Raw genomic sequence first — 25227 nt, 5'->3', positions numbered from 1 at the left:
GCATGGTGGTGGCAGCATCATGCTGTGGGGATGTTTTTCCACGGCAGCAACTGGGAGACTAGGAAGGGTTAAGGGAAAGACGAATGCTGCAATGCACAAAGACATCCTTGATGAAAACCTGCTCCAGAGTTTTCTGGACCTCAGACTGAAGAGAAGGGTCACCGTCCAATCTGATGGAGCATGAGAGGTCCTGCAAAGTAGAAAAGGAGAAACTGCCCAAAAATAGGTGTGCCAAGCTTGTAGCATAATACTCAAAAAGACTTGAGGCTGTAATTTGTGCCAAAGGGGCTTTAACAAAGTACAGAGTAAAGGCCGTGAATACTTATGTACATGTGATTTTCTTCATTTTTTAAAACAAACTTCTTTCACGTTGTCATTATGGGGTATTGTTTGTAGAATTGGGGGGGAAAAATATGAATTCAATCCATTTTGGACTAAGGCTGTAGCATAACAAAATGTGGAAAAGTGAAGCGATGTGCACTTTTTTTTGACAGGGAACTAAATAAAAGTCCAAAAATGAACCCAAAACTTTTGTGAAGCAGTTATACCCTGTAAGTGAAGTCAGTAAGTTTCAGTTCAATGAGATAAAATGAACTAACATGTTTGACCTCTCCATGTCAAAATGACCCTACACTCTCAGAAAAATAGGTACAGCGCTGTCACTGGGGCGGTACCCTAAGGTACAAAAGTGAAAAGGTACATCTTTGTACCTTACTAACCTCTAAATGGTACCTTAAAAGGTACATATCAGTACTTAAAGAGTGTGTATTAGTACCTTAAAAGTACATTGTAGTGCCTTAAAGGTACATATTAGTACCTTTTCGGTTTTGTACCTTAGGGTCCCGCCCCAGTGACAGAAATGTACCTTTTTTTCTGACAGTGTAACACAACAAAACGGTTGAATTAATCAAAATAGTTCACTAAAGTTATAAGGCACTCAAAGCTGGACTGTATTTTTTTTAACATCAGCTTTACTCACAGCATAGCCTCTTGTGCTGCATGTCATCAGGGACACAGAGCTCGAAAGCCAGTCATAAAGAGCACAGGAAACAAGAAGTTCAGAAAAGATAAGCGCTTCTACTTTATTACACGTCAAGGTTCCAGAAGATACCATTCTTCTAAATAGAGGGGAGAGGTATAGACAGCCCTCTCCTTACTGCTGCTCATTTCATTCATTTAAAACAAACATTTGTTTACATGTGCATACATCCATACATCTGTACATACACTCTCATACTGTTTACATGTTTCAATTCATTCATTAAAGGTGACCAATCATCTGCTTGCTTTGAGCATCCATAAAACCAAACATCCCCGGTCAGTCCAATATCCACCAATCATCCATTTTCTTTTATACAATACATTATTTACAAAGAAGAACAAGTTTGAGATGTCGAAGGTTTAACCACATAATGGTGGGAAGAGTGAAGCCCCACACCCTGTATCGCAACACAACCGCAGGGTGCTAAATCGACAACTGCGACCTATCGAATGACAGGCAACCTTTAGAACAGCCTATCAGGTTACAGGAACACAACTGTCACAGCCAATCAGAGCTCAGGGAACTAGGTAACAAGTGTAACAGGTTCCCAAAAGTGATTCAGTTCAGAGTTGGTGGGGGGGAAGGGGGAAGTCCCTGATGTGCATGTTACATTAAGCATCTTTAAAAAAAAATAAGGAAACTATAGAGCTGTACCATTCTCTCAAAAAGATTGGATTATACATTTTACTATAAAAGCAAATATTTCCCACAAAACGAAACTTGAGAACACATTTTAAAAACATGTGTCGAGATTCTTAAGGCAAAAAAAAAATATATATAATGAAACACCAACCATGAAATGTTAAATACTTTCAGTCTTAAAAGAGAACCAAGAACAACATTTCTATATATTTAATAATTTACAGATTGTTCATTGTTTGTTTCATTTCAGCAGCAAACATGAGACATTTTTTATTTTTTTATTTTTTAAACCTGCTGCTGTGACCTTACCATCGCCACAGCATGTTATTTTAAGCAAAAATAAACCATATGAAATAAAAGATTCAACTGTAATGAAAAAACAGCCTAAAAAAAGTTGACTGGCTTCCAAGGCTTAACAGCAGGATGCTTAAAACGAAAAAAATTAAACCAAAGACAAAACTGAAAAATGACTGCTGCTTTAAAAAAACACAAAAAAAACAAAAACAAAAAAAAAAACACGACTTGCACTTCAAGGTTTAGACGTTTTCAGGAAACGTTACGGCACATTCTTGTGCAAGTTTTTGTTCAGTTTGACCAGCTACTGGTGAGAAATTTTAATCAGAAATGATAATTCCGTCATGGCCCATCAATGTGATTTTATTTAACGCAACCAGGGCTGAAGGCCTCTTATGCATTTGTGATGTTGGCGCCATAATTAAAACCGTTCACCCAACATCATTCACAAAATCTCAACTGTATTGTTAGTTGCCAAATCCGGCAGTAATAGGACATTCGACATATGGTAACCAAACCTGTGTGCGTATAGCATTTAAGTCCAATAGAAATAGTACCAAAAGGATTGTTTTTTTGAGTGGAATATTGTTTGGAAGCCAACTCTATACGAGCTATTCTCCAATTAAATTAGCATGAGAAAAAAAAAAAAAAAAAAAAGTAAGGTTTAAAAAAAGAAGAAAAAAAAAGAAGAAATTTATATATATATATATATATATATATATATATATATATATATATATATATATATATATATATATATATATATATATATATAAAATAGAATAGTACCAATTTTTTAGGGTGGAGTTTTGTATATATTCTATGCAAAACATACTCTAGCTGATAAAGCATGAAAAATAGAAAATCAAATAAATGAAAACAAATAAAAGTGGGTGGAGTTCTATTTGGAGGCCAGCAGAAACTCCAGATAGGCTACATGCTTATTATTACAATTAAACAAGATGTAACGTGAGCAGGTATGAAATGAAACCAGGGTTTGACAGACATCACAGTGTGTGTTTGGCAGCATGAGGTCGGTCATGGCTCACAGTGCTGAAACACAGTGTGTGTGTAAACTCTTTCGTAAAGTCCTGAGGTCAAGTCTGGCTGTTTGAGGTCGTCCGTACCGGGTGTATAAAAGTGTCTAAATGAGAGCTGGATTGCAACATGTAATCTCATCTGTAATGGAAATGTCTGGCAGTACTGAAGGAAACGGTTACAATCGACACTGTTGGGGACAGTCGTACAAACCCAACACAATATGGCTGCTTTGTAAAGCATCCCTGTACCAAAAACACTTGTACCGTTATTTACATAAATATTATTAATGTAACATCATTTGAGAGACTACTACTACTGCAGTAGCATTGCCCTTCACCACAAAAGGTGCCATTTTACCACATTTGGTGGTAGAAATCGATTTGTACCGAGTCTGTAACAGTTGAACAGTAACGTCTGGTAATGTCTAAAGAGGTTTGCAAGGTGAAAGCCCGGTTATGGGAGATTTATGGTTGGTGGAATCCAGCGTTTGTGAGGTCCGTACATGTGATGTTATGAGATCTGTTTTGTCCATATGGTTTTGGGTGATAATCCTAGAAAATGAGGTTAGTGAGTTTATTGAGGTCCAGTTTTCTGAGGTCCGGCTTGTGGTGAATGGGGAGAGTCTTGATGCTTGAAGGAGCGATGGCTTTCTGCTCTTCATTCTGGTGGGAAAAAAGGAGAAATGAACATTAGCCAGATGATCAAACGGCCACTGACAACACAAAATAAAACCTAAAAGCGCTATTTACAGTAGAAACACACTGTTAATCTGCTTTTTTAGGAACACATTTGTCTGTGGCGCCCTTTCACACACAAAAACAAACAAATCCTCCCTTTCTTCGTTTATTTGAAAACACTCTTTTCTTGGATCCTTCCTTCGGCCTGAGGAGTAACTGACCTTGCCAACGGTTGATAAACAAGCATCATTGTTTCCCTGGAAACGCTCAACACAGATTCGAACAGCGAGAGAGGAGCCAAAAGCTTTATGACATCATCGCTCGGCAGACACACACAGAGAGAGAAAGACAAACCACTTTTTTTTCTGTTCCTTTATCCATTCACAAGTGTATGTGAGCCTCATTCGAAAGTGGCGTTCCCGACTTCTGGCCTGTGCAATCTCACATCTAATCCATAGAGACACACACAAACAAGCTGTTTTCATTATATAACACTCTCGCTGGCTGTGATTAAAAGATCAGAATGCAGACATGCAGCATTAGCGCACACACCTGTTCACCATCGCTTCTGGTGACGGCATTAAGACGTCAATCTCACTCATATGTGCCGTAAGGCTGAGCTTATGATTGGTCATGACTCCAGATACAGGGTTTAAAGTTAACCTAAATACGCATGCGCATGGTGTATTTCTATAATGTGATGGGAATCTGGATATTCTGAGAAGAAAAAAGATATTTACTCATCCTCATGTTGTTTAAGGCCTGGGACAAATCAGACAATTTTCAAATCTGAACTGATTTTAAAACTGTGGGAGACCACAGACATAAGGGCAGTTAAGCGATTTTTAGCATTTTAATCCTCCGAATTCACACACTAGAAGATTCGCCCAGACCGCGAGACCACACACGTCAACTGTAGTAGCATTTTCACAGTGAGACGAGATCTCACGGAGACTAGCGAGATCAAACGTGACTTCGGAAGAAAAACAGATGGAGGACGATTGACAACATCAGCTGGTTCTCTTTTAAGGAAAAGAAGATGATATAAAAAAAAATTATTAAAAAGTGTGTGATCTTTTTTAATACTCCACTTTTCATGGCATGTCTGTGAGTGCCATGTTTCAGCTATAGAAGCTGGATCAATGCAGGTTCAAAGAGCTTCAGAGGGCACGATCCCAGCTGAGGGATAGGGTCTTATCTAGCGAAAACCATCTTCCATTTTCCCAAAAAATTAATAAAATGTATATACATTTGAACCTCAAATGCTCAACCTCGGTGTTGTGATTTTTCACAACGCATGACGTTGGACATGGAAGTACCGAGAGAGTGTCAAAACGGACATGCAAAGACTAAATCAAACAACTTTACAAAGATAAAGGAAAAACAATGATACCTGACAATTTGAAATTTGGGGGGGAATATCAGATGGAGTTTTTCGGCACTGGGTCGGTACTTCCATCTACATCACGCGTGACCTTTACGTCGAGGGAAAAAATATCACAACACCGAATTTGAGCTTTTGAGGTAAAAAAAATAAATAAAATAAAATGACTGATCATTTTGCTAGATAAGACTCTATACCTCGTCTGGGAGAGTGCAGAGCCTCTAAAGCCCTTTTGAAACTGCATTGATTAGACCTTCAACCCATTGGCTGGCATTGAAAACCCTTACATGGAGAAAAATCCTGGAATCTTTTCCACAAACGTAATTTCATTACGAAAAAATCATCTTGGATGAGATGGGGGTGAGTAAACTATCAGGAAATTTTCATTGGGAAGTGAACTAATCCTTTAAGATCAAGTTAGTGATTGGATAATTTTTTGTGAGCTGAAAAATAAATATTTGCTCATGAAGCGCTGTCAGGACTACTTTGATGAGACTTTGAATGTGGCTTTGCATCTTGAAGGTCAATTTTGACGTTCACTTTTACTAAGTTTGCAAGTGTTTGTATCTGTGCACGTATTCCTGTGCAAACCGCTGCCATCTTTCCATCCAGCTGACATTATTCTGACACAGTTTTGCCCTGAAATACACAGCCTCTCCTGTATCGGAATGAGCTTATTTGTTTAGACTGGTCTGATTTTGTTCCCAGACCTTTTACCTGAAGCTGTTGTTGCTTTGGACACAGTCGACATGATTTCATACATTAAAGAACACTAGCCATTACGCCATGGAACAACTGACCTGATTTGCTATTTACATTCAAAACAAATACAGATTCATCACTTAACCTCTAAAATCAATCGTGAACCTTTTCCATGACTTATTTCAACTGTACACAGAAAGCATGACACTGGGCCCTGTGAAGGAGCTGAGGTGAAGGCGGCCTCAGTGCGGAGCTTACGGTTATGATAGGCCCCAGTTTAAATCTACGGGAAGGACCAGGCCTGAGCTTAGAGCTGAAGAGGCAGTGGCTTGAGACAAACCTCAGCTATAAATACAGCTGTACAGCAGTGGAGCAGAGAGCCACGGGTCTAATAGTGCAACGCTGAGAACATGAAAGCCCCCTCACATATCCGCAGCAAACCCGACGTCAAGCGCTTTTATAGTGCGGCCATTTTTAGGGCCTCTTTCCTCTTTACTTAGAAAACCAGAGAGATGGAGAAAATTGCAGAGGGTGAAATTATAAGCTGCCGGACTGTGCAAACACGTAGCGTGGGAAAAAAAAAAAGAAGAAGAGAGGGAGTGCCACTCAAAATGCCGCTCCCGGAAGTCACGGCATCCCGGAATAAGGGGGAGGCGCTACTAGTAGTACTCTGCATTTCCAGAATTCAAAGTCTAGAACCCCATTCCTGGAATTAGCGCACTACAACATGCATACATCTCAATTATACAACTTAATGATACATCTATTCAGTACTGAAAACTAAAATGGAAAAGATTTCAATGTGGCTTAACAGAAAAAGCAATATCATGCCAACAAAATACTTATAAAACTGGTAATAAAATTTGTGGATGCTAGAGAAATTGACAATGTAAGATTAATAAAAGTACCTGTGCAGCAGTGTTGCCAAGTCATTTGGGCTACTTTTAAGTAGGACTGGGTGATAAGGCCAAAAAAAGAGAATGTTCTTAATATAAGTCGATACCGATAATTATCATGATAAATGTCGAACCTTTATTTCTTCAAAATTTAAAGTCAGATTTTTGCTTCCAATTAAATGTTTTAGAAAGCAGAACATTAATCGTGGCTTTAAACTGTATTGTATACTCTTTATTGTAGAGTAACAAAATAAATATCTTTATTATTATCTAGAACATTTCTTTTTTTCTGCATGTGCTAACAGATTATATTGTTTCTAATTATGACAGGTTTGTAACATACATTAACATTAACTTTATGGTTTCTTTGGTAATTGTTTGGAAAACAGTAGCCTAAATACGTTTAGTATTAATGCACAAACTCTATAGCTTCAATAAATACTGTAATAATATTACATTAGGCTGCTCGTTTAATACAGTTAAAACTATGACGCTGCTTTGAAACAATCGGCATTGTAAAACGCGCTATATAAATAAAGGTGACTTGACCTGAATTGAGTAAATGCATCTGCTCTAACTTTGAGCTGAGTGGATAAATGGTTTGTATGGCGCGTGGTTCACATGAGTATATAACTGAATTTGTGCTAACTTTTTTAATCGACAATTTTGCCATCTTTGGACGATAACAAGTGTAGTTTCACTTTCTAGTGTCAAGTTTTCTTTTGTGTCAGTAGGTAATGGGAGTAGTATAGTCTTCAATACTCAAACTCAAGCTGCACGCTGACTGGCTGTTGCACTTATTTCTGCTGTGTGATTGGCTGTTATAGATGAATCCATATAGAGTAAAAATGTCCAAAGCTTATCATTGCTATCAACATCAGTTTCTTCACGATTTAATATGATATCGTTTATCGACAAGCCCAACTTTTAAGTTGTTGCCAGGGGTAAAAAAGAAAAGTCTGCAGGATGATTTCTACCCCGCATACATACCATTTTGGCACTCCAACACCCCCAAAAACCCCACAGACATACAAATTCAGTGGAGATTTCGGATGTCAGATGGAGAAAACCACATACATTTGATTTTTTCCAGAGACGTACATTTTTGGCCTACTTTTGTTGCACAGATCTGGCAACACTGAAAATACCTATTAAAATAGCAAAGTGTGTAATTTCAGAATTCCAAAAATGATTGTTTCCAAACAGGCAGTCGCACACCATTAGTTAAGCTCATGTTATTATGCAAAGCCCATCTGGGCTACTGAAACTGCAATTACATTGGGTGCAAGTAGTCACACATACTTGCACTTCACCTTCAACATCCCACATACTTCATCAATATACCTAGTGGGAATATCCCGGTCTCCTTACAATATTGATTGTAATCGACAGCTTGACTTTCCCAAAGGGTATGTGTGCCTCTTCTATCCTTCTACAAACTTATCACATGCATTTGTTAAAATAAGTACATGTAATAGAAGCCAGCATTACAGCGAACTGTAACGTCACACATGCTCCCACACTCAGTAGAGTTATCTGCACACTCATACAGCGTCTGCAGAGGTGGGATTTGGAGCTTTACTCTGGAGAGAGCCTTATAAGGACGCAAGTTAGGGGTGGTGCTCATCTACCATCAGCTCAATGAACTAACGTCATTCAGCCGTGTAACACACACACACACGCATGCTGTGCCAGGGCCCGGGAGAGTGGGGACATTTTTAGCCCACTGAAACTTCCACACACATCCATCCCCACGCGCTGCGAGGGATATGGTTACAGATGTGTGTGCTGTGATTCGGCACGACTGACGTCAGTACACAGGTCGTATTCACTGAGAGAGAACATTCAGCACTGATGCCAACACACACACACACACACACACACACACACACACACACACACACACGTGCATGACTAATTGACTAAATGATACTGCTGCTACTAGTCGACATTGGAAATAATAGTTTAAATTCAATTTTTTTTGAAGATTTAAGTTGCACTTTATATTTTTACAAAGGCTACATTTAAATTAGTGTCATGTTAATATTACGGTTTAAAAATATTACACATTATTATTTTATTGTATGGTGCAGAAAAAAAAATTATTTTACTTCAGACTTTCAATTTGCTAATTTTCTCCATGTCCATCACAGCTCAGAGCCATTTTGGCATGTAACTATCTATTGAGTTTGTAATTATTGATCCTGCACTTACTATGGATTAAGATGGTTCTAATAAAAATGTGTATATTAGTTCATGTTGATTAAGTGAAAGCTTACATTTAATGGCCAGTTATCATAATGCAAGGCAGGCACATTGCATATATTTGTCAGCGCCATTCAGCGGGGTTTGATTCATAGATTATTAAACCAGTTCAAATGGATTGTCGTTTACAAAATGTCCATAAAAAGTGCCTCTAATTAGCTTTTTTAAAGGTTCCTAATTTTGTTTTGAATGTTTACATACATCAAATATACATTTCACATAACCTAATTTCTCTATAAGCGTCTGAAGTTCATTTGAAGATTCAGTCTCACTAAACCCCTCCTCTTAAGAGAGCTGACTCTGCTCTGATTGGTCAGACGGCCCAGTCTGTTGTGATTGGTCTACCGCTTACAGATTAGCATATCTGAATTTCAGCTCCAGAGGCTTCCTCAGCACTTGATACACAGTGATTTGAACAGTAACAATGGCGTCTGTTTTTCCCCGAATCATTTACAATGAAAGTCCTCTTTTGAAGTGCACGCAAAGTGGATTTGCAGAGCTAAAAACATTGACATCACAAACCAAACTCATCCAGGCCTCAGCTCAAACTAGGGTGAGGCAAAGTAGATGTTTTTTGCAGGCAGCCAATGAAACCATAGGTGGGCATTATGCAAATGTGTTACATTGTTACGTAGGTATTTGCTGACAACTTGTTTCGGCAATTCAGAATCTATTCTTCTTTTAGAAGACAACGACTATTTGTTGTGCACTTTGATCTTTAAAACTTTGCAGAACTTTTATATTTACTAAGAGCTATATTACACACCGCATGAAAGGTAACATCTGCAAAAGTATAATAGAGGCACTTTAAACATTAATGAAATCAGTCTTGGCACACATCCCTACATAAAACGATGACTAGGATCTTCCTGACTACCTCATGATCGGAGAACTTTGCGTTCTCACAATACTGGCTGAGAAACCACACACACAGCCACATCAGAGGTTTCCAAAACACACTCTGAAGTAACACACCAATGCAGAATTCAAAACGAATAAAATGGGAAATAAATCGAAGGTTCAAAAACATCCCCAAGATTGAGGATTAAATGTTGGTGTTTGTGACAAGCGAACACAATGGTGCGGCACATTTTGGGGGCCAGAAAAAAAACAAAGCGGCTGTATCAGCTCTGTGTGTGTGATGTGGAAGAGACAGCGTGTGCCAAATACCATTCCCTTTAGCAAAGGAAAAACTTCCATCTCCCACACACACACCAGATGTTTTGCCTACTTCAGCAAGTTGAAACACACACACACACACACACACACTCGGGTTCCCCCTCCCCTCGCCGCTGCACTCATCCTAGGAGCTGTAAACTGCGAGACTCAAAGCAGATTTTCCCTCAGCCCAAGATGGCCGTCGGCTGCTGGCCGCTTTTTGATACAGACGTGAGGTGAAAGTAGCCACTGCTGTTCGTCGTCTCTGACTCCTCACATTCCTCCGGACGTGAGAAACGGCAGATCTTCAAAGAACTTATCAGGGGAGGCTTATGGAGACTACTTCACACGGTTCACAAAGGCTCTCTTATGTTCGCTCACACTTTGAATGCCGTTACATCTCTTGATAGGAAGGGAAAGAAAATGACTTGACTTACGACCAGAAATTCACAAAAAATACCATGGGAAATTAATTTTTTAAAGGACATGGTATTTAAAGTACTTCAAAGAATACTCCCATGCTACCATCATGTCTGAAAAACATTGAACTACTATAGTACTTGCAATTTGAAGGATCATATAAATACAATAGTGCTTAAATGCAGTAATCAAAATATATGATTATATAGTTTAACATACAGAAGCAAAAATAGTAAATGACTAGTCTTTCCTTTGTAGAGTAGCAGCAGTATCGTGTAGTCAATTAGTCAACTAGTCTCGCACATCCTTTATATTTTTTTTAATATTTAAATATTTTAATATATTGTCATGATAAAATACTGTTGTATATATTAAAGTTACATGGCATTATCCTTCAGTGTCATTAATGGTACATAGTAAAGTCAGCCACAGTAAGTTTTGTAAGGGACTTTGTAAGTGGTTATTGACAATTCCGAATAAATGTGACTATAATAAAAAGTTACCATAGTTATACCATATTATGGATAATACCATGATTTACATACTACAATTTAAGATATCTTACATGAAATTACAAATAGGTATATGAATGTTATATTTGAACTACTCTTCAAAAGATTTTTTCATTTTTTGATCATTTAAAATAATAATAATAATAATAATAATAATAATAATAATAATAATAATAATAATAATAATAATAATATTATTTAACAAGGATGCATTAAATAGATCAAAATTGTAGATCCAAATAAATGCTGTTCTTTAGAACTTTGCATCAAAGAATGCTGAATTTTTTTAATCAAGCTTTTCACAAAAATATTAAGGAGCACAACAACTTAATATTGATAAAAACTTTACTTCAAAATTATAATATGTAAGCTTTTTTTTGGATTAAAATTGCCAAAGAGAAGTCAGCAATGTTAAACAGTGTTATGGCCTGTGTCATTGTCAATTAAATAAAATAATGTAAATTTAAGTGATCATTTTGATCAAACATAACTGTAACAAAGATACAGGAAAAAAGGAAAGGGATGGAAAGGAGGCAGCGGACATTAAACTTAACTTTAACCTTAAAACAAGCAAACAACAAAACTTAAAAGGAGCGGCAGCGGCAACTGTGCCATATAAGCATAATAAAAAAAAACAGCAACATAAATTGTCCCAGGCTCCTGTTGGATTGCTTGCATTCGGCTGTTGGAGGTGAAGACGACAACTCCCATGATTCCATACTCATTCACGGTGCCATCAAGCTACGCCTTTGTTATTGTTTTGAATAAGCGACCTCTAGCGGCAAAACTTACATACTGTGCCTTTAAGCACCAAATCAGAATATGAAAATATGAATACTACTCTAGGATCATGTGACACTGAAGACTAGAGCAATGGTTGCTGCAGTTGTTTTAAATTATAATATCTCACAATATTACTGTTTGTACTTTGTTGATCAAATAAATTCAGCCTAGGTGAGCATAACTTTTAAACAGAAGGCCTAGTGTATATTACAAAAAAGTACCATGGTTTTTGGACATGGTAATACCAGTACAAGCAATACCAAGGTATTATTTTAAGTGGTTTAGTAATTAATTAATTACATTCATATTTAAAACAAACAATGGCAAATAACCACATGGAAACCAAATAATGGAGGAAGGCTTTGTTAAATTAAGATCATTTTTTGTTGAAGACATACAAGAGTCTCATGACAGACAGAAGACTAAAATGCACGAGAGGTGAGAACTTCACCTGACAAGAGTTGGCTCTCAATGTCGAAACTCGGTGTCCCTGATAAGCAAGAGCAGCATTACTCACTCACATGTGATATACCTTTAAACAAAAGGCATCTGACAACAAAGCTGGGGCTCACAACGCTAACTGTGCTACACAGAGAAAGGGGGCGAAAAAAAGAGAGAAAAAAGAAAATAAAAGACGGCCCGCTTGAGGCGCAGGCATGCCTGAGCGGACTCACTTGAGAAACTTTCCACTGACGCTCTGACCTCAGCGACAAGGGCGCGCACACACAGAAAGACTTCACAACAAATCCAAAGTCTAAGGCGACCTGCAAGCGCTCATACAGTACGTAAGCCTCTCTGTGAAACATGTCCCAGAACGGCATTCGGCTCCACGCCACGGCCGTATTTACCGCCAGCAACACAAACAAAAACAAAAACAAATGTCAGTCAGTGAGTTTGCCGCAGCTTCATTTGGATGGCGTCTACTATGTTGTTGTGGGGAGAACTGCGAGGAGAATGATTTACCGCCGTCCTCTAAAAGCAAATATAACATCGTAAAGAAGAATTCAGAGTCGTAAATATCGCACATCACCTAAAACAAGCGCTCTCGCTCACACACACACACTGACGTCTTTTCCTGTCATATCTTTATGAACTCTCTGTTCTTGCATTGGCCTTGCCCCAACCCTGACCAGAGAGAGAAAGAGAGAGCAAGAGAGAGAGAAAAATAAAAAGAGGGAGAGGAGGAGTGTAGCTGGGGTGAAATAAGGACATGAAGCTGAAAGATCCAACTAGGCCATGAGGAACTCGTCCAGACCAACGGAGATGGGAGGAGTGGAAGAACAGTACTGCTTCTCTCTCAAACACACACACACACACACACACACACACACACACACACACACACACACACACACACACACACACACACACACACACACACACACACACACACACACACACACACACACACACACACAAAGACTCAGCACTTTTGAGCTAAACATACATATGTAAGACACATGGAAACAAACTAGTTTATCAAAATGTCAGTAGTAAATAAAACAGAAAACAATAATATGCTATACAGCCATAATATTTCTTTTTTTTCTTCCAGCACCATATGAAATTTATCCTGCTATTGGCTGATATTGGATATTTAATCTATCTAATGGGGTGTTCCCAGTCTGCAGTGGTCAGTATCTATCAAAAGTGGTCCAAGAAAGGAGCCGTGGTGAAACGGCGACAGGGTCTTGGGCGGCCAAGGCTCATTGATGCACGTGGGGAGCGAAGGCTGGCCCGCGTGGTCCGATCAAACAGAAAAGCTACTGTAGCTAAAATTGCTCAGACATTGCTGGTTCTGATAGAAAGGTGTCAGAATACACAGTGCATTGTAGTTTGTTGCTTATGGGGATGCATAGTCACAGATCAGTCAGGGTGCCCATGCTGACCCCTTTCCACCGCCGAAAGTGCCAAGAGTGGGCACATGAGCATCAGAACTGGACCACAGAGCAATGGAAGAAGGTGGCCTGGTCTGATGAATTATATTTTTTTAACATCACGTGGATGGCCGAGTGCATGTGCGTCGCTTACCTAGGGAACACATGACACCAGGATGCACTAAGAAGGCAAGTCGGCGGAAGCAGTGTGCTGCTTTGGGGAATGTTCAAGGGAAACCTTGGGCCATGCCATCCACGCAGATGCTACTTTGACAGTGACACATACTTAAGTATTGTTGCAGACTATGTACACCCTATATATTAAAATATTTTGTAACATATGTCTTAATTATCACTTTTGATTTTAATGCATTCTTACAGAACGAAAATCTTACTAACCCTAAACTTTTGACCAGTAGTGTATATTAATATTAGTATTCGCAGTAAACCACTATTTTCTTATTTTAGGATTTTTGCCAACCTAACAGATGTACACCTTGACAGCATTTTACGAATGGGCACATCCAGTGCCGTCAAGGAACAAAGCCTGCTGTATTAAAGCTATTGATAGACTTCTGCCTTGTTAGTCCAGACATTGCGATCTCTTAAAAACAGACCCCTATGTCCCGTCCAAAAGACCATACCTTTCCAGCCTGTGGCCGCACTATGAGACACCTGTCAGTGCCTGACAATGCAAAACACTCTGTTTTCATTCATCTATCCGTCTGGCCATACAGTTGGCTCAAATGCCTGTCAAGCAGTGGTAGAATAGCAGCACAGATCATTCCCTTACAAACCCATGGCTCACATCCACTCATTTGATGCCAAGTCTCATGGTGGGAGCTGGAACACTCTGATACCTGGCCAAGCTCACCACATCCTTCCCTTCTGTTCCGACCCTAACCCTAAATAGTAGCAACACATTAGCAGTGCTAGTACTCTGTGTGAGATTTCTGACAAACAGTACTACTTTGAAGAACAAATGGGGACGTGGGAGTCCATGTGGTTCTATCTTTGGCGGATAAAGCAAAAAGCAAAGCTCTGATGTGGAAAATTATGATACAATAACCGTATAGAATTCAACATTAATGACGAAAAAAATAATCATTTAGAAGCGTAATCAAGTAGACAGTGCTCATATTTTACTTCATAGCACCAGATAGAAATTGATATCTTTTGTTACTTCCACTTCAGTTTATCAGCATTACAAAGCCAAGAAATTAAATAAATTAACTTTCTGTGCACTATTTACGTCTAACCTTCAATTTAAAAAGATACTTCACTCAAAAGTGATAACACTGCCATTATTTTCTCAACCAAAACTTGTACAGCATTATTTTGATGAATACAGGAGACATTCTGAAGAATGTCTGCTAGCTCTTTTTTAAACATTGAAATGAAATGTGGATTTGAGGACAGATGCTGTCAAGCTACAAAAAAGCAAAAATGCACAATACAAATATCATAAAACTACTCAGCGTGAATCTCAAGTCTTACTAAGCCAACGATAGCTTTGTGAGAAGAAAAATCAAGCCGTTTAAATAGTTTACTCACTGAAAATGTTGTTCTCAAAACTCTTGTTTAAATATTCACAGACACATCTATGGTGCACATGCACGTCAATGACACTAAATGGAATTAGCTTTTGTACAGCTATCAATATTCAAAAGAGAACATGACATATGAGAGCTGCGACCGAGAGGGTGATATCTAGCTATATAGCCATATAACTAGCCATAACATATAACAAAGATAAACAGTTTTTTTACTTTTATATTTTGTTCTTTTTAGAGTTGGACAGTCAATGTCCACTGCTGAAGTATGGAAACTGCACAAATATTCATATTATCTTTTGTGAAAGTCATACATGTTTGGAACAGCATACATTTTATTTTTTGCATTAAATATTTTATTTAAATACATTCTATATAATACAGTACCTGTCAAAAATGTAAACATTTTTATAATGTTTTTACAAGAAGTATCTTATGCTCAGGAAGGCTGCATTTATTTAATAAAAAATACAGTAAAAACAGTAATATTGTGAAATATTACAAATTAAAATAACTTTTTTTCCATTTGAATATAGTTAAAACTATATATATATAATTTATTCCTGTGACGCAAAGCTGAATTTTTTGCATCATTACTTCAGTCACATGATCCTTTAAACATTCTGATGCTCAGGAAACATTTCTTATTATTATTAATGTTGAAACTAGTTGTGCAGCTTAACATTTTTGTGTAAACGGAGATTCGTTTTTCAGGATTATCGGATGTTTTTTGATCATCAAATCATCCTATTTAGTGACACTGAAGACTGGAGTAATTGTCATGTCAATTTCATATGTGCTCTGAGCTTCTGCTCATTTTTGATCTTAGATACTAAAACACAATTTGTATGAATGCACGTGAGAGTACTTTCAAATGTTTTGAGGGCTGAAATGAATAGGTTAACCCTATTAAGCAAACATTTAACTTGCTGCCTTTAAACACTTCAAAGGAAAAACAAATCCCATGTGCTGTATGGATATAGATGGGTCATTCTGCATGAAACACTGATTAAAGAATTTCTGGTTCCTCTTATACACACACAGCCTTGATCAGTTAATCTCTTAAACCCTCCTTATTTCCCTCTCCTTCTCCTGCTGTGTGCCCCTTCCTACCTCTCTCTTTACTTCCTCTCCATCCCTCCATATCTCTGCCTGTGTCGACTTTAACAAGCGGCTCTGTAAAACAGGCACAAAAGCTGCCATTACATTCCAACCCTGGAGCCACACACACACACACACACACACACACACACACACACACACACACACACACACACACACACACACACACACACACACACACACACACACACACACACACACACACACACACACACACACACACACACACACACACACACACACACACACACACACACACACACACACACACACACACACACACACACACACACACACTTCCCTGTTCACACGCATTCCAAGGATCTCATCAAAGAACAAAGCACTAGACCTGCCAACCCCATCCCACTACTGATGACCTTGACAGTGATCTCTAGTTTAGCCATTTTTATGCCTGATCTATCTTTGCACATTCAACTACATAATTATAATTTCAATTAATGCTCAATTAATAGTCAACATTAATAATGCAAAATGCAATATTAATATTTTGCTCATACATGAGGGTTAGGACTTTTTTGTTGTGCTGCATCATTTTGCACCACAAACATGAATGACAAATCAAAATGTGTAATTCATTGAGGAAAGATATGGAATGACATTTATACATTTTGAATTAGGATTTTGGTGTATGACAATATATTTTACATTTCTTATAAAATTATCATTATTAGTTTACATTTTATGAAGAATGCAAATGAGATTTGGAAACATAAAATATGTCATACACTTAAGAAATGGAAATATCTCTGTTTTTTAGAAGCAAAAAAATACTTCTATTCTACAAGCATGCATTAAAATTGATCAAAGGTAAGAGTAAAGACTTGTTACAAAATTCTCTATATTAAAATAAAAAGGTGTTTCAATTGTAATAATACTGAACATGCAAACTTTGTGAAAATAAGATACAAAATTTAAGACCCCAAATTTTTGAAAGGTAATATATGCTTAGTATCAATAGTATAATACACATTACAGCTCATGAGCTTCAAATAATTAATGACCTAATTTCAACTCGAACAGCTCCCTGTTCCATCCTGAACTGATGCTTTGCTTCTAGCCTGAATGCATGACGTCTCTCTGATCTGATTCTGATCCCAGAGCTCTGCCTCTAACTGGTCAGGATGCTGCACAATGCTTGGCTTTTCAAATCTCTTAAAGGATGCAAGAAAGGGAGGGGAAAAACAAAAAAGAAAACGTGGTTTAAACGGAGCAAGGGGGAGCGAGCTGGATGAGAGGACAAGAAGCCACTCTGCAGGGTGACCCCATCACGGTGGCCTGAGGTGGGCGGGGCTTCTAATCGTCTCACTCTGACCAAACCCACCAAAGAACTCTGTCACCCCGCCCCACCCCACTACAGCCCAATCGTAACGCAGCTTTCTGAAGCCCCTGGAGTCTCAGCCTGTGGCCCCTTAATCCACTGTGACACGGGGAAAAAAGCAGTGCGGCAACAGCGTTACCATAGAGATGGGTGGCATTGGCGCTGAGCCACACAGGAGCATGCCATGGGCAGAACATGTGCAGATGAAATTAGGAACTGGAGGTTTAGACAGACAACCTGCCAAACAGGGGAGTTTCTAAGGGCCTGAGCCCAAGACATCAGGGGCTAAAAGGGGGGTTGGGTTAGGTTTGTTGAGGAGACATTAGGCACCTCTTAATTTGTCAATTTGTCAATTCTCGTTTCGCAGAGATGCAAACTCATCAGTGGTGAAAATTGTGACTAATGTGTGATCTTTCTAAGCCCAGGAGCAGAATACAGTTGTCATTTCTGTATTTGTGTCCTTAATACGGTAATGTTCACACACAGTACGGTTATTTACAGAAGTGACAATTCTATAACCAAACTCACACCCGTGGAGTTTCAGGACTCACAACCGCACTCTGGGAAAACCTGCGCTGTGTGAACGCAAACTGGACTGGACAACTAGTTGTCTGTCACATCACACGGTGCGAGATGCGCTCTGTGTTACTTGGTAAGGTAACTTACAGTGACGGAGATATGAGATGTGTGTCACACCTAAACGTTTAAGATCAAGTCACTGCTTTTGTGGAATGAGACGGAATTTCAGAATACACTTTTTTAAATTCCGAATAATACACTGTCCAGTCTGCACTGCAAGTTTACAGTCTGTCTATGGTATGGCACTGACTGCATTTTTGTTTTTTTAGTTTATCAGTCACAAGGTGTGTGTGTGTGTGTTTGAGGAAAGAGAGAGAAAAGCAACCAAGAGTGATTTTACCAGTCAGCATCCCATAGGGGAAAGTGATAGCGCTGCACTAACTTGAAACAACTAACATTATACTTAATTCCCTTCTCATTTTCACTAAATTCCTGAGCAGTTCCAGGAAAAAAAAAACATGCAGTGCTAGACTAAAACCATTCGAGGCATATGCAGTAAGAGGAGGCATTTCTTTTTTTCTGCAGATGATGTTCGCCATGTTGCATTTATTGCAGCAGTGTTAAAATCATCACAATTTCTTGTCTCCAAAGGAACGGGGGGTGGGGGTTAACTTAAATACACACAAACGTAGACACATGGGCTAGGGCAAATTCACTAAACAGTTAAGCAAAGCATAATATTTCTGTCATCTCTTACTCATCCTAATGTCCATTTCAAATATAAGTGGTCAAATAACACTACTGGTAAATAAAAACAGGAATAACAAATGTCTATGCAGTAATTCTATACGGATATACAAACAGCTATGTGCTATATAATTTTAATAGTAGTTTTGATTGTATGTGAAAGCATAGTCATCAACCTGATATGCAATCATTAGGACACGCGCACACACACACACACACACACACACACACACACACACACACACACACACACACACACACACACACACACACACACACACACACACACACACACACACACACACACACACACACACACACACACACACACACACACACACACACACACACACTTTCCCATTTGGGAAAAAATTGAAAAGCAAAGGAAGGCCAAGAGGGTGGAAAGCCCTACACTCACTGGAGGGCAAGTAAATAAACTAAAACAACGATGATACAGAGTCAGCCGTGCATGACACACAAACCCTTGGGCAAAGTGAAGAACGCACAGTAGTGGCAGCTCTCTAGACTTCTTAAAGACATATCTGAAGAGTTGACTCACACACTAAGTAAACTTCCATTCAGGAAAAAGACGACCTATAAGCTTCTTAGTGACACACAATTGCATATGTGCTGTTTTTTCCCTTTTGTTGCATTAGGAACAAGTGTAGACATGCTAACCCTTTCTGCCTCCATTCACAAATATGTCCATTTATCAGCCTGAAGAGGCCCAGTCATCAGTGGGAGGGAATATAAACCCCCCTCTCTCCTAAGATTTCAGAAAGGGATTTTCCAACAAAGACTCAAACTACACAGATAAATGGGGCTGTTTTTATAAATAATAACATGATATGCATATTACCTAATAAATGTTCTAGACAGGAATGATAACAAAGACAATTGTCAATAGTTTAGAACACAGCATTCTCAGATGTTCCTTTGATAACCATTCTTGAACACTTGGTCTTACCTTCTCTGTGCGTGAGATTCCCTCTGGTCTCATCTGATTTCTGGAAGTTTATACTGGCGTAGGCACTGAGCTCTTCTATACCGTCCACAGCTCCCAGCTCCACTGGCCGAGATTGGAACGCGTTCCAGTCTGGAACATGCTGCTCTCCATTCTGCACTAGATCCAGATCGATGTAGTTCAGACCGTTCTGGTCATGGTTTGTTAACGTGGGAATTGGGCCTGAAGTGGTTTCCCTTTGTCCGTTGGTTACTGTAGATGCAGAAGGAGCAGTAGAAGCCTCACCAGGCCTTAACCATACATTCTCGAAAGAGGCGGAGCTGTGGCGCTTTACATCACCTGACTGACAGGTGGCTGATGTGTCAACTGAACCTCTTGTCGTAGTGGAGGCAAACGTCTCTGAACTGTGGCGCCGTCGACCCTGTGGGTCAGCCCGGATTACTTTAGCCCCCTGGTTCCACCCGGAAGTGGAGTTAACCCGTGTGAATGCACTAAGACCTGACAAAGGGCCGAGCAGAACCTGTCTTCCTGGGGCACCACCATGATTGGGTGATACAGAACAAGGAGGGGCATCCGCATCTTGCAAGGCTTCAGGCATCAGCAACATTTGTGTATTAGGAAAGCTAGTGCAGGATGCTAACTGCATGCTGATGTAGTCACGGTCACATATGCTCTCACAGGGCAGAGGAGGGGAGGATACAGAGTCTGATGGGGTGATGATGGCATAATCTGAACAGGAAGTGGAAATCTGCATTTCTGGGCACATCCGCCTTGCTTGTGACCCTGGCTGCATGTTCATGTATTCAGATGATGACAGGTCTGATTGGGCCTCAGCATCACTTACAGAAAACACAGGTGGGAACAGTGATGCTAAGCTCGCTGAAAACGGCTTGTCATTGAACTCAATGTTGACATATTCGCCAGGACTTTTGGGCTCTGCGGGGAAGGGACTCTCACGTGTTCGTGGGAGAGTACTTGCTTTGATGGCGTCCAATGACAGCCGTGTTGGCCTTGTCAGCCGACTGTTGCCCTCTGACCTTTTGGGTTTGACAGCCGACTGTTGTGAGCTGCCTTGACCTCCCAAGCTGTCGCTGCTCGCTGAAGACGAGGAAGATTCTGCATACGGCAATCGATTAGAGCCCAGTGATATCCGAAGAGGGCTCTGGTCCTGCTTCCTGTTGGCATGCTTGAAGGAGCGGGGCAAAGAAAAGTAAGCATACATTGGTCTGGGAGGATCTTCAACAGGGTTGAAAAAGCAGTCTGGAGGCGTACTAGTCGTTGAACAACTAGCAGGGGACATGTTTATGTAATCTCCACAAGATGACACTTTACCTTCCATTCTCTCTTCGGAGAGCTTAGGGTTGATGCCATTCGTCCATATCTTGCCATAGTTTGTTGTGCCATCTGGAGAGCAGCTGCCACTTGGTGACATCATCATGTAACCATTGGAGTCAACATGCGAGTGTTGCCGGGGGTTGATAATTTGCTGTGGTGCAGAAACACTTATTGGACTCATGGGCATGTAGTCACCACTTTTCACCGTTGAGGACGCAGGAGCAACGCCTGGCAGCATGGGCATGTAGCCGTCATCCTTGTGATCTGGTCCACTGTGGTCTTTTGCTTGTGACGTGTCTACACCTTCCTCTGGGTATGAATGTGTAGGCATGAATGAGTGCCTGTATGTTGACGATGATGACGATGCAGTGCGGCTTCGTGGGTATGTCGGCATCATTACAGTATACTCCTCCAATGATCCAGCAGATGACTGTGAGGGAGTCTTTTGATGGGACGGAGTTGGCGGCGATGCACCAGAAGAATGCGTTCGTTTCCGGAAACATTTTTCCAACTCGGGCTCCTCCAGTCTCGAGGGCGTTCCTCTCGATTGACTTCGCGATTGGCTCCCGGTGCCAGGAAGTGAACCGGGCTTGGCCATGCAGATGTAGTTGTTTATCTCCTCCTCCCTTGCAGGTGGCGTGTGGCCAAGCGAATCCGGAGTCACGCTACGGAAGGAGCTTCGAAAGTCGCAAGGGCTGGATCCATATTCATCAGAGGAAATGAATCCTCCATCACTGGGTGATCCAGATATGGAGGCGCTAGAGCGGCGTGGATAGAGGCAGTCAGACGTGGATCCATGGCCGCTGGTGCTGCTGGAAGACAGGCTGACAGGGCTGATGGCTGAGGGGGAGCACCGCGAGGTGGGCGTGGGGATTGATCTGCTGTGATTGAGCGGAGGGTGAAGTCTGGATCCACCCCTGTGTCGCTGCGAATGAGGTCGGGCTGTGCTCGGACTGCTAGGACTGCCATCCACGGAAGCCGGCCTGGACATGGTGCCCTCCCCATCACTGGATGCTCTCACTCTAAATGAATGGCTGTGTTTGCCGGGTCTAACAGGAGAAGTGGCTGTCACACTCTCCGCCCGTGAGCGCCTGCCTAAGCCAACCTGACTGGGGGGAGGATTATTGTGATGATGCCTCCTGACAGGCACTGAGATGGGGTTTGAGCAGTTGGAAGATGACTGACTTTTGCTGCGGGGTCTGAACTCCTCACTCATGGCTTTCATGGCTTCTAATATAGTTTCATGCATGTTCTGAGCCACAACTGAGTCATCAACTTGCATCCAAAACTCCCCGGGCCCTGTCACGGCAGATCTCCCAACTTCTATGAAAAAGAAATTTTCAGAGTGACCACATCTCCTAATGTTCATCAACTGCAGGACCACTGCGGCTGCATCTGAATTGAGTTTCACAAAACTGATAGTCTTATTAGTGAGGCATAATCTGTAAACACCAATCAAGTTCTTTATGTGACCCAGACCCTTTGGTTTCAAAATAACCTGCCAAACCTCTTTGAAGGCAGGTCCTGGCGTGTCTTCGCCGTAATTATCCTCGCCAATTCCATGGCCCGTGGCAGTTTCGTGGACTTTACCTCTGTTATGAAGATCAACGAGGGCTTGATACCATGACTCTTGCTCTAACTCGCTGTCAGCAGCGATGGCAAAGTATTCATCCTTGGTGTAAAGCGCAACGAGATGTTTGTTTTTAGAATCCGCTCTTTTGTTGATGTTAAAGCAGCTCTCCAGTGGAATGGACCTTTTCGGTACTCCAGACTTGTGTCTCCACTTCTTCTCGTTTTCATAGTACTCCAGTCGGGATGGTCCAGAGGCGCTCACCGCCCTCAATACAAAAAACCTTTTGTGCATGCTTTTGGGTTTCCTTAAATAACCCACCTTTTTCACATCTGAAAAACATCCTTGCTCCGTGGTCGGGCTTGCCATGGTATAAAAAATAATTTATGGAAAAAATTCAGGATTGAAAGTCAAAGCGTTATGCATGTACTCTTCTCCAAATGTGAAAGCTGGGATAAAAAGGTTTCCATTGAATAAAAATAGAAAAATAGCACTCAAACAAGTCAGTTTTGTGCGTACCGACAAAAGCTTCAATTATTGTTTCTTCAGCAGCATTACATTGTTAAAACGAAGTTTAAATAATCCATCAGCATCCTCAAATAATATTGCAAGTACCGGAAAGCACCAAGTTTATGATGTACAAAAATACAAAACAGTAAAAACTAAAAAACAATGTCCTTTTTAGTCCGGAGATCCGAATGCATTATCAAAACAAGCGCAGTCAGCAGCGCACGACGACCCCATTTACCCTGGAGATCAAAGCGCTGTCTGCAAAAATCCCAAAAGTGCAATTAAACAAAGCACGAGCGCAAAGTATGCATCTGACGGGTATTTACAACGGAAACGTACCGAGCCCGTTTGAACATCTGCATAAGTTCCTCCAAAAGTCGCTGAGTTTCCTTTTTTGTGAAGCCGTAACAGACCAAAACAAGGCACCGCTCGTGTGTGTTTGTATGGAGGAGTTGAGACTGGGGGGTTGTAGCCTAGCATGTTACGATACAACTAAGTATCCCGCCCAGTTTGGAACAGACCTCGTTGATTGGAGGGTTCTAATGTCAATCATCCTAGGGGGCTGTGAGAGACATGTGATTCAAAATGTACCGGTGGGGATTTTGATTCATCTCAGTGAATCGAATCTTTTGAATAAGTTCACTAAAAAGAGTCATGTGATGTTTTATATTAGATACACCGTAAAGCCAGTAAGAGAGTGATTCGTTCACTTAAAAGATTTGTTCAAAACACAGATTCATTCACGAGCTATAACGCCACTATAAAGTTTTATTTAGAGGCGGTGTTGAAAAGAAGCCATGTAACTATGCGATGCCGTTATTTATAAACACACAATTGTAAAGGGGAAAGTCGGTCATACTTTTCAGTGTTCATGTTACTGTCTATTTACATGGATAAATATAGTGACAAATGAACAATATGTTCATGGTGTGTAATTGCATCGCGGAGGGAGGTACTTTGACGTACATTATTGTGATTATTACTATGATGATTAATTATAGTTACATGTAAAGTGTAATAAGGACAAATGACAAGTGCATCTGTGGGTTTTTTTCACTTTGTGTAAAATTGTCACGTTCAACGAAACGAAAATTACATTGTTCATGACTGCCCTGGAAAATAAACTGGATCATTTATCTTCAACAGAAACATTTTTTTTTAATGAATTTTAACATTAACATCAATTATAATTTGAAACGAGATTTATTTCTGGTTGAATCTTTAAAAATAAGAAAGCCTACGTGGATAAATGTATACTCCCAAAGCATTAGCTAAACTGTAAATGAATCACATTGACATTTACTTTTGCATCTTCTTTGACTCCATCATGGTTCCTAATCCAAATAGCCTACATGCACATCCCTTTGGATAAGGCTACCTAAACATGTTTTACTTTAATATCTCTGACAATAACATGTCTTTAACAAAGAATCACTAATATTGTGGCTGTTCATAATGAATAGTGGCAACCAAATGTTCTTTTACAAAGTGATTTCAAACAAGTCTGCAAATGTAGGTTTCTGTTTTAAGAACATTCATTGAGCAAATGCTGCCATCTGCAGTTCAAGAGAATTTCACATGTGTAAAGTACAATTATATTCTTTTTGTGCCTTAGTTTACACGAACATTTAATTTAATCTTTAATAAATAAAGTCTAATTGTTAAAACAAGCTGCTGAACAACTGTTGATGCATGGGCTGTTGAAATTAGAATGCTTTCCCAGCTAACACAATTACGTAACTGTCGTGTGTTAGCTGAGCCTTAGCTCAAAAATAGCGTTGTCTAATTGTCACAGCTAACATTTTTTTTGACCAATATTATGAGTGCACCACTGATGCTGACCTCCCACGGCCCCATCTTTCTATCTTCACCTTT

At 40.0% G+C, this 25227-nt stretch overlaps 1 protein-coding gene across 2 annotated transcripts; it reads right to left on the bottom strand.

Moving 5' to 3' along the window:
* Positions 1-2773: 2773 nt before the first annotated feature.
* On the bottom strand, positions 2774-24257 carry irs1 (insulin receptor substrate 1). 2 transcript variants are annotated; one of them, XM_067450303.1, is made up of 3 exons: positions 19941-24257; positions 16360-16422; positions 2774-3681 (listed from the first exon to the last, which is right to left on the bottom strand). In XM_067450303.1, the coding sequence occupies exons 1-3, from the start codon at positions 23209-23211 to the stop codon at positions 3677-3679; spliced, it is 3339 nt and encodes a 1112-aa protein (XP_067306404.1). In that variant the 5' UTR covers positions 23212-24257; the 3' UTR covers positions 2774-3676. The 2 variants fall into 2 exon arrangements, with proteins under 2 accessions (XP_067306404.1, XP_067306405.1); XM_067450304.1 differs by lacking the exon at positions 16360-16422 and having other exon boundaries at positions 19941-24256.
* Between the last annotated feature and the right edge of the window lie 970 nt (positions 24258-25227).

This window comes from Pseudorasbora parva, chromosome 8 (assembly GCF_024679245.1).
Source record: "Pseudorasbora parva isolate DD20220531a chromosome 8, ASM2467924v1, whole genome shotgun sequence".
Lineage (NCBI taxonomy): Eukaryota > Metazoa > Chordata > Actinopteri > Cypriniformes > Gobionidae > Pseudorasbora > Pseudorasbora parva.
Note: the sequence above shows the minus strand (reverse complement) of the source record. Positions and strands in the feature narration are given on the sequence as shown.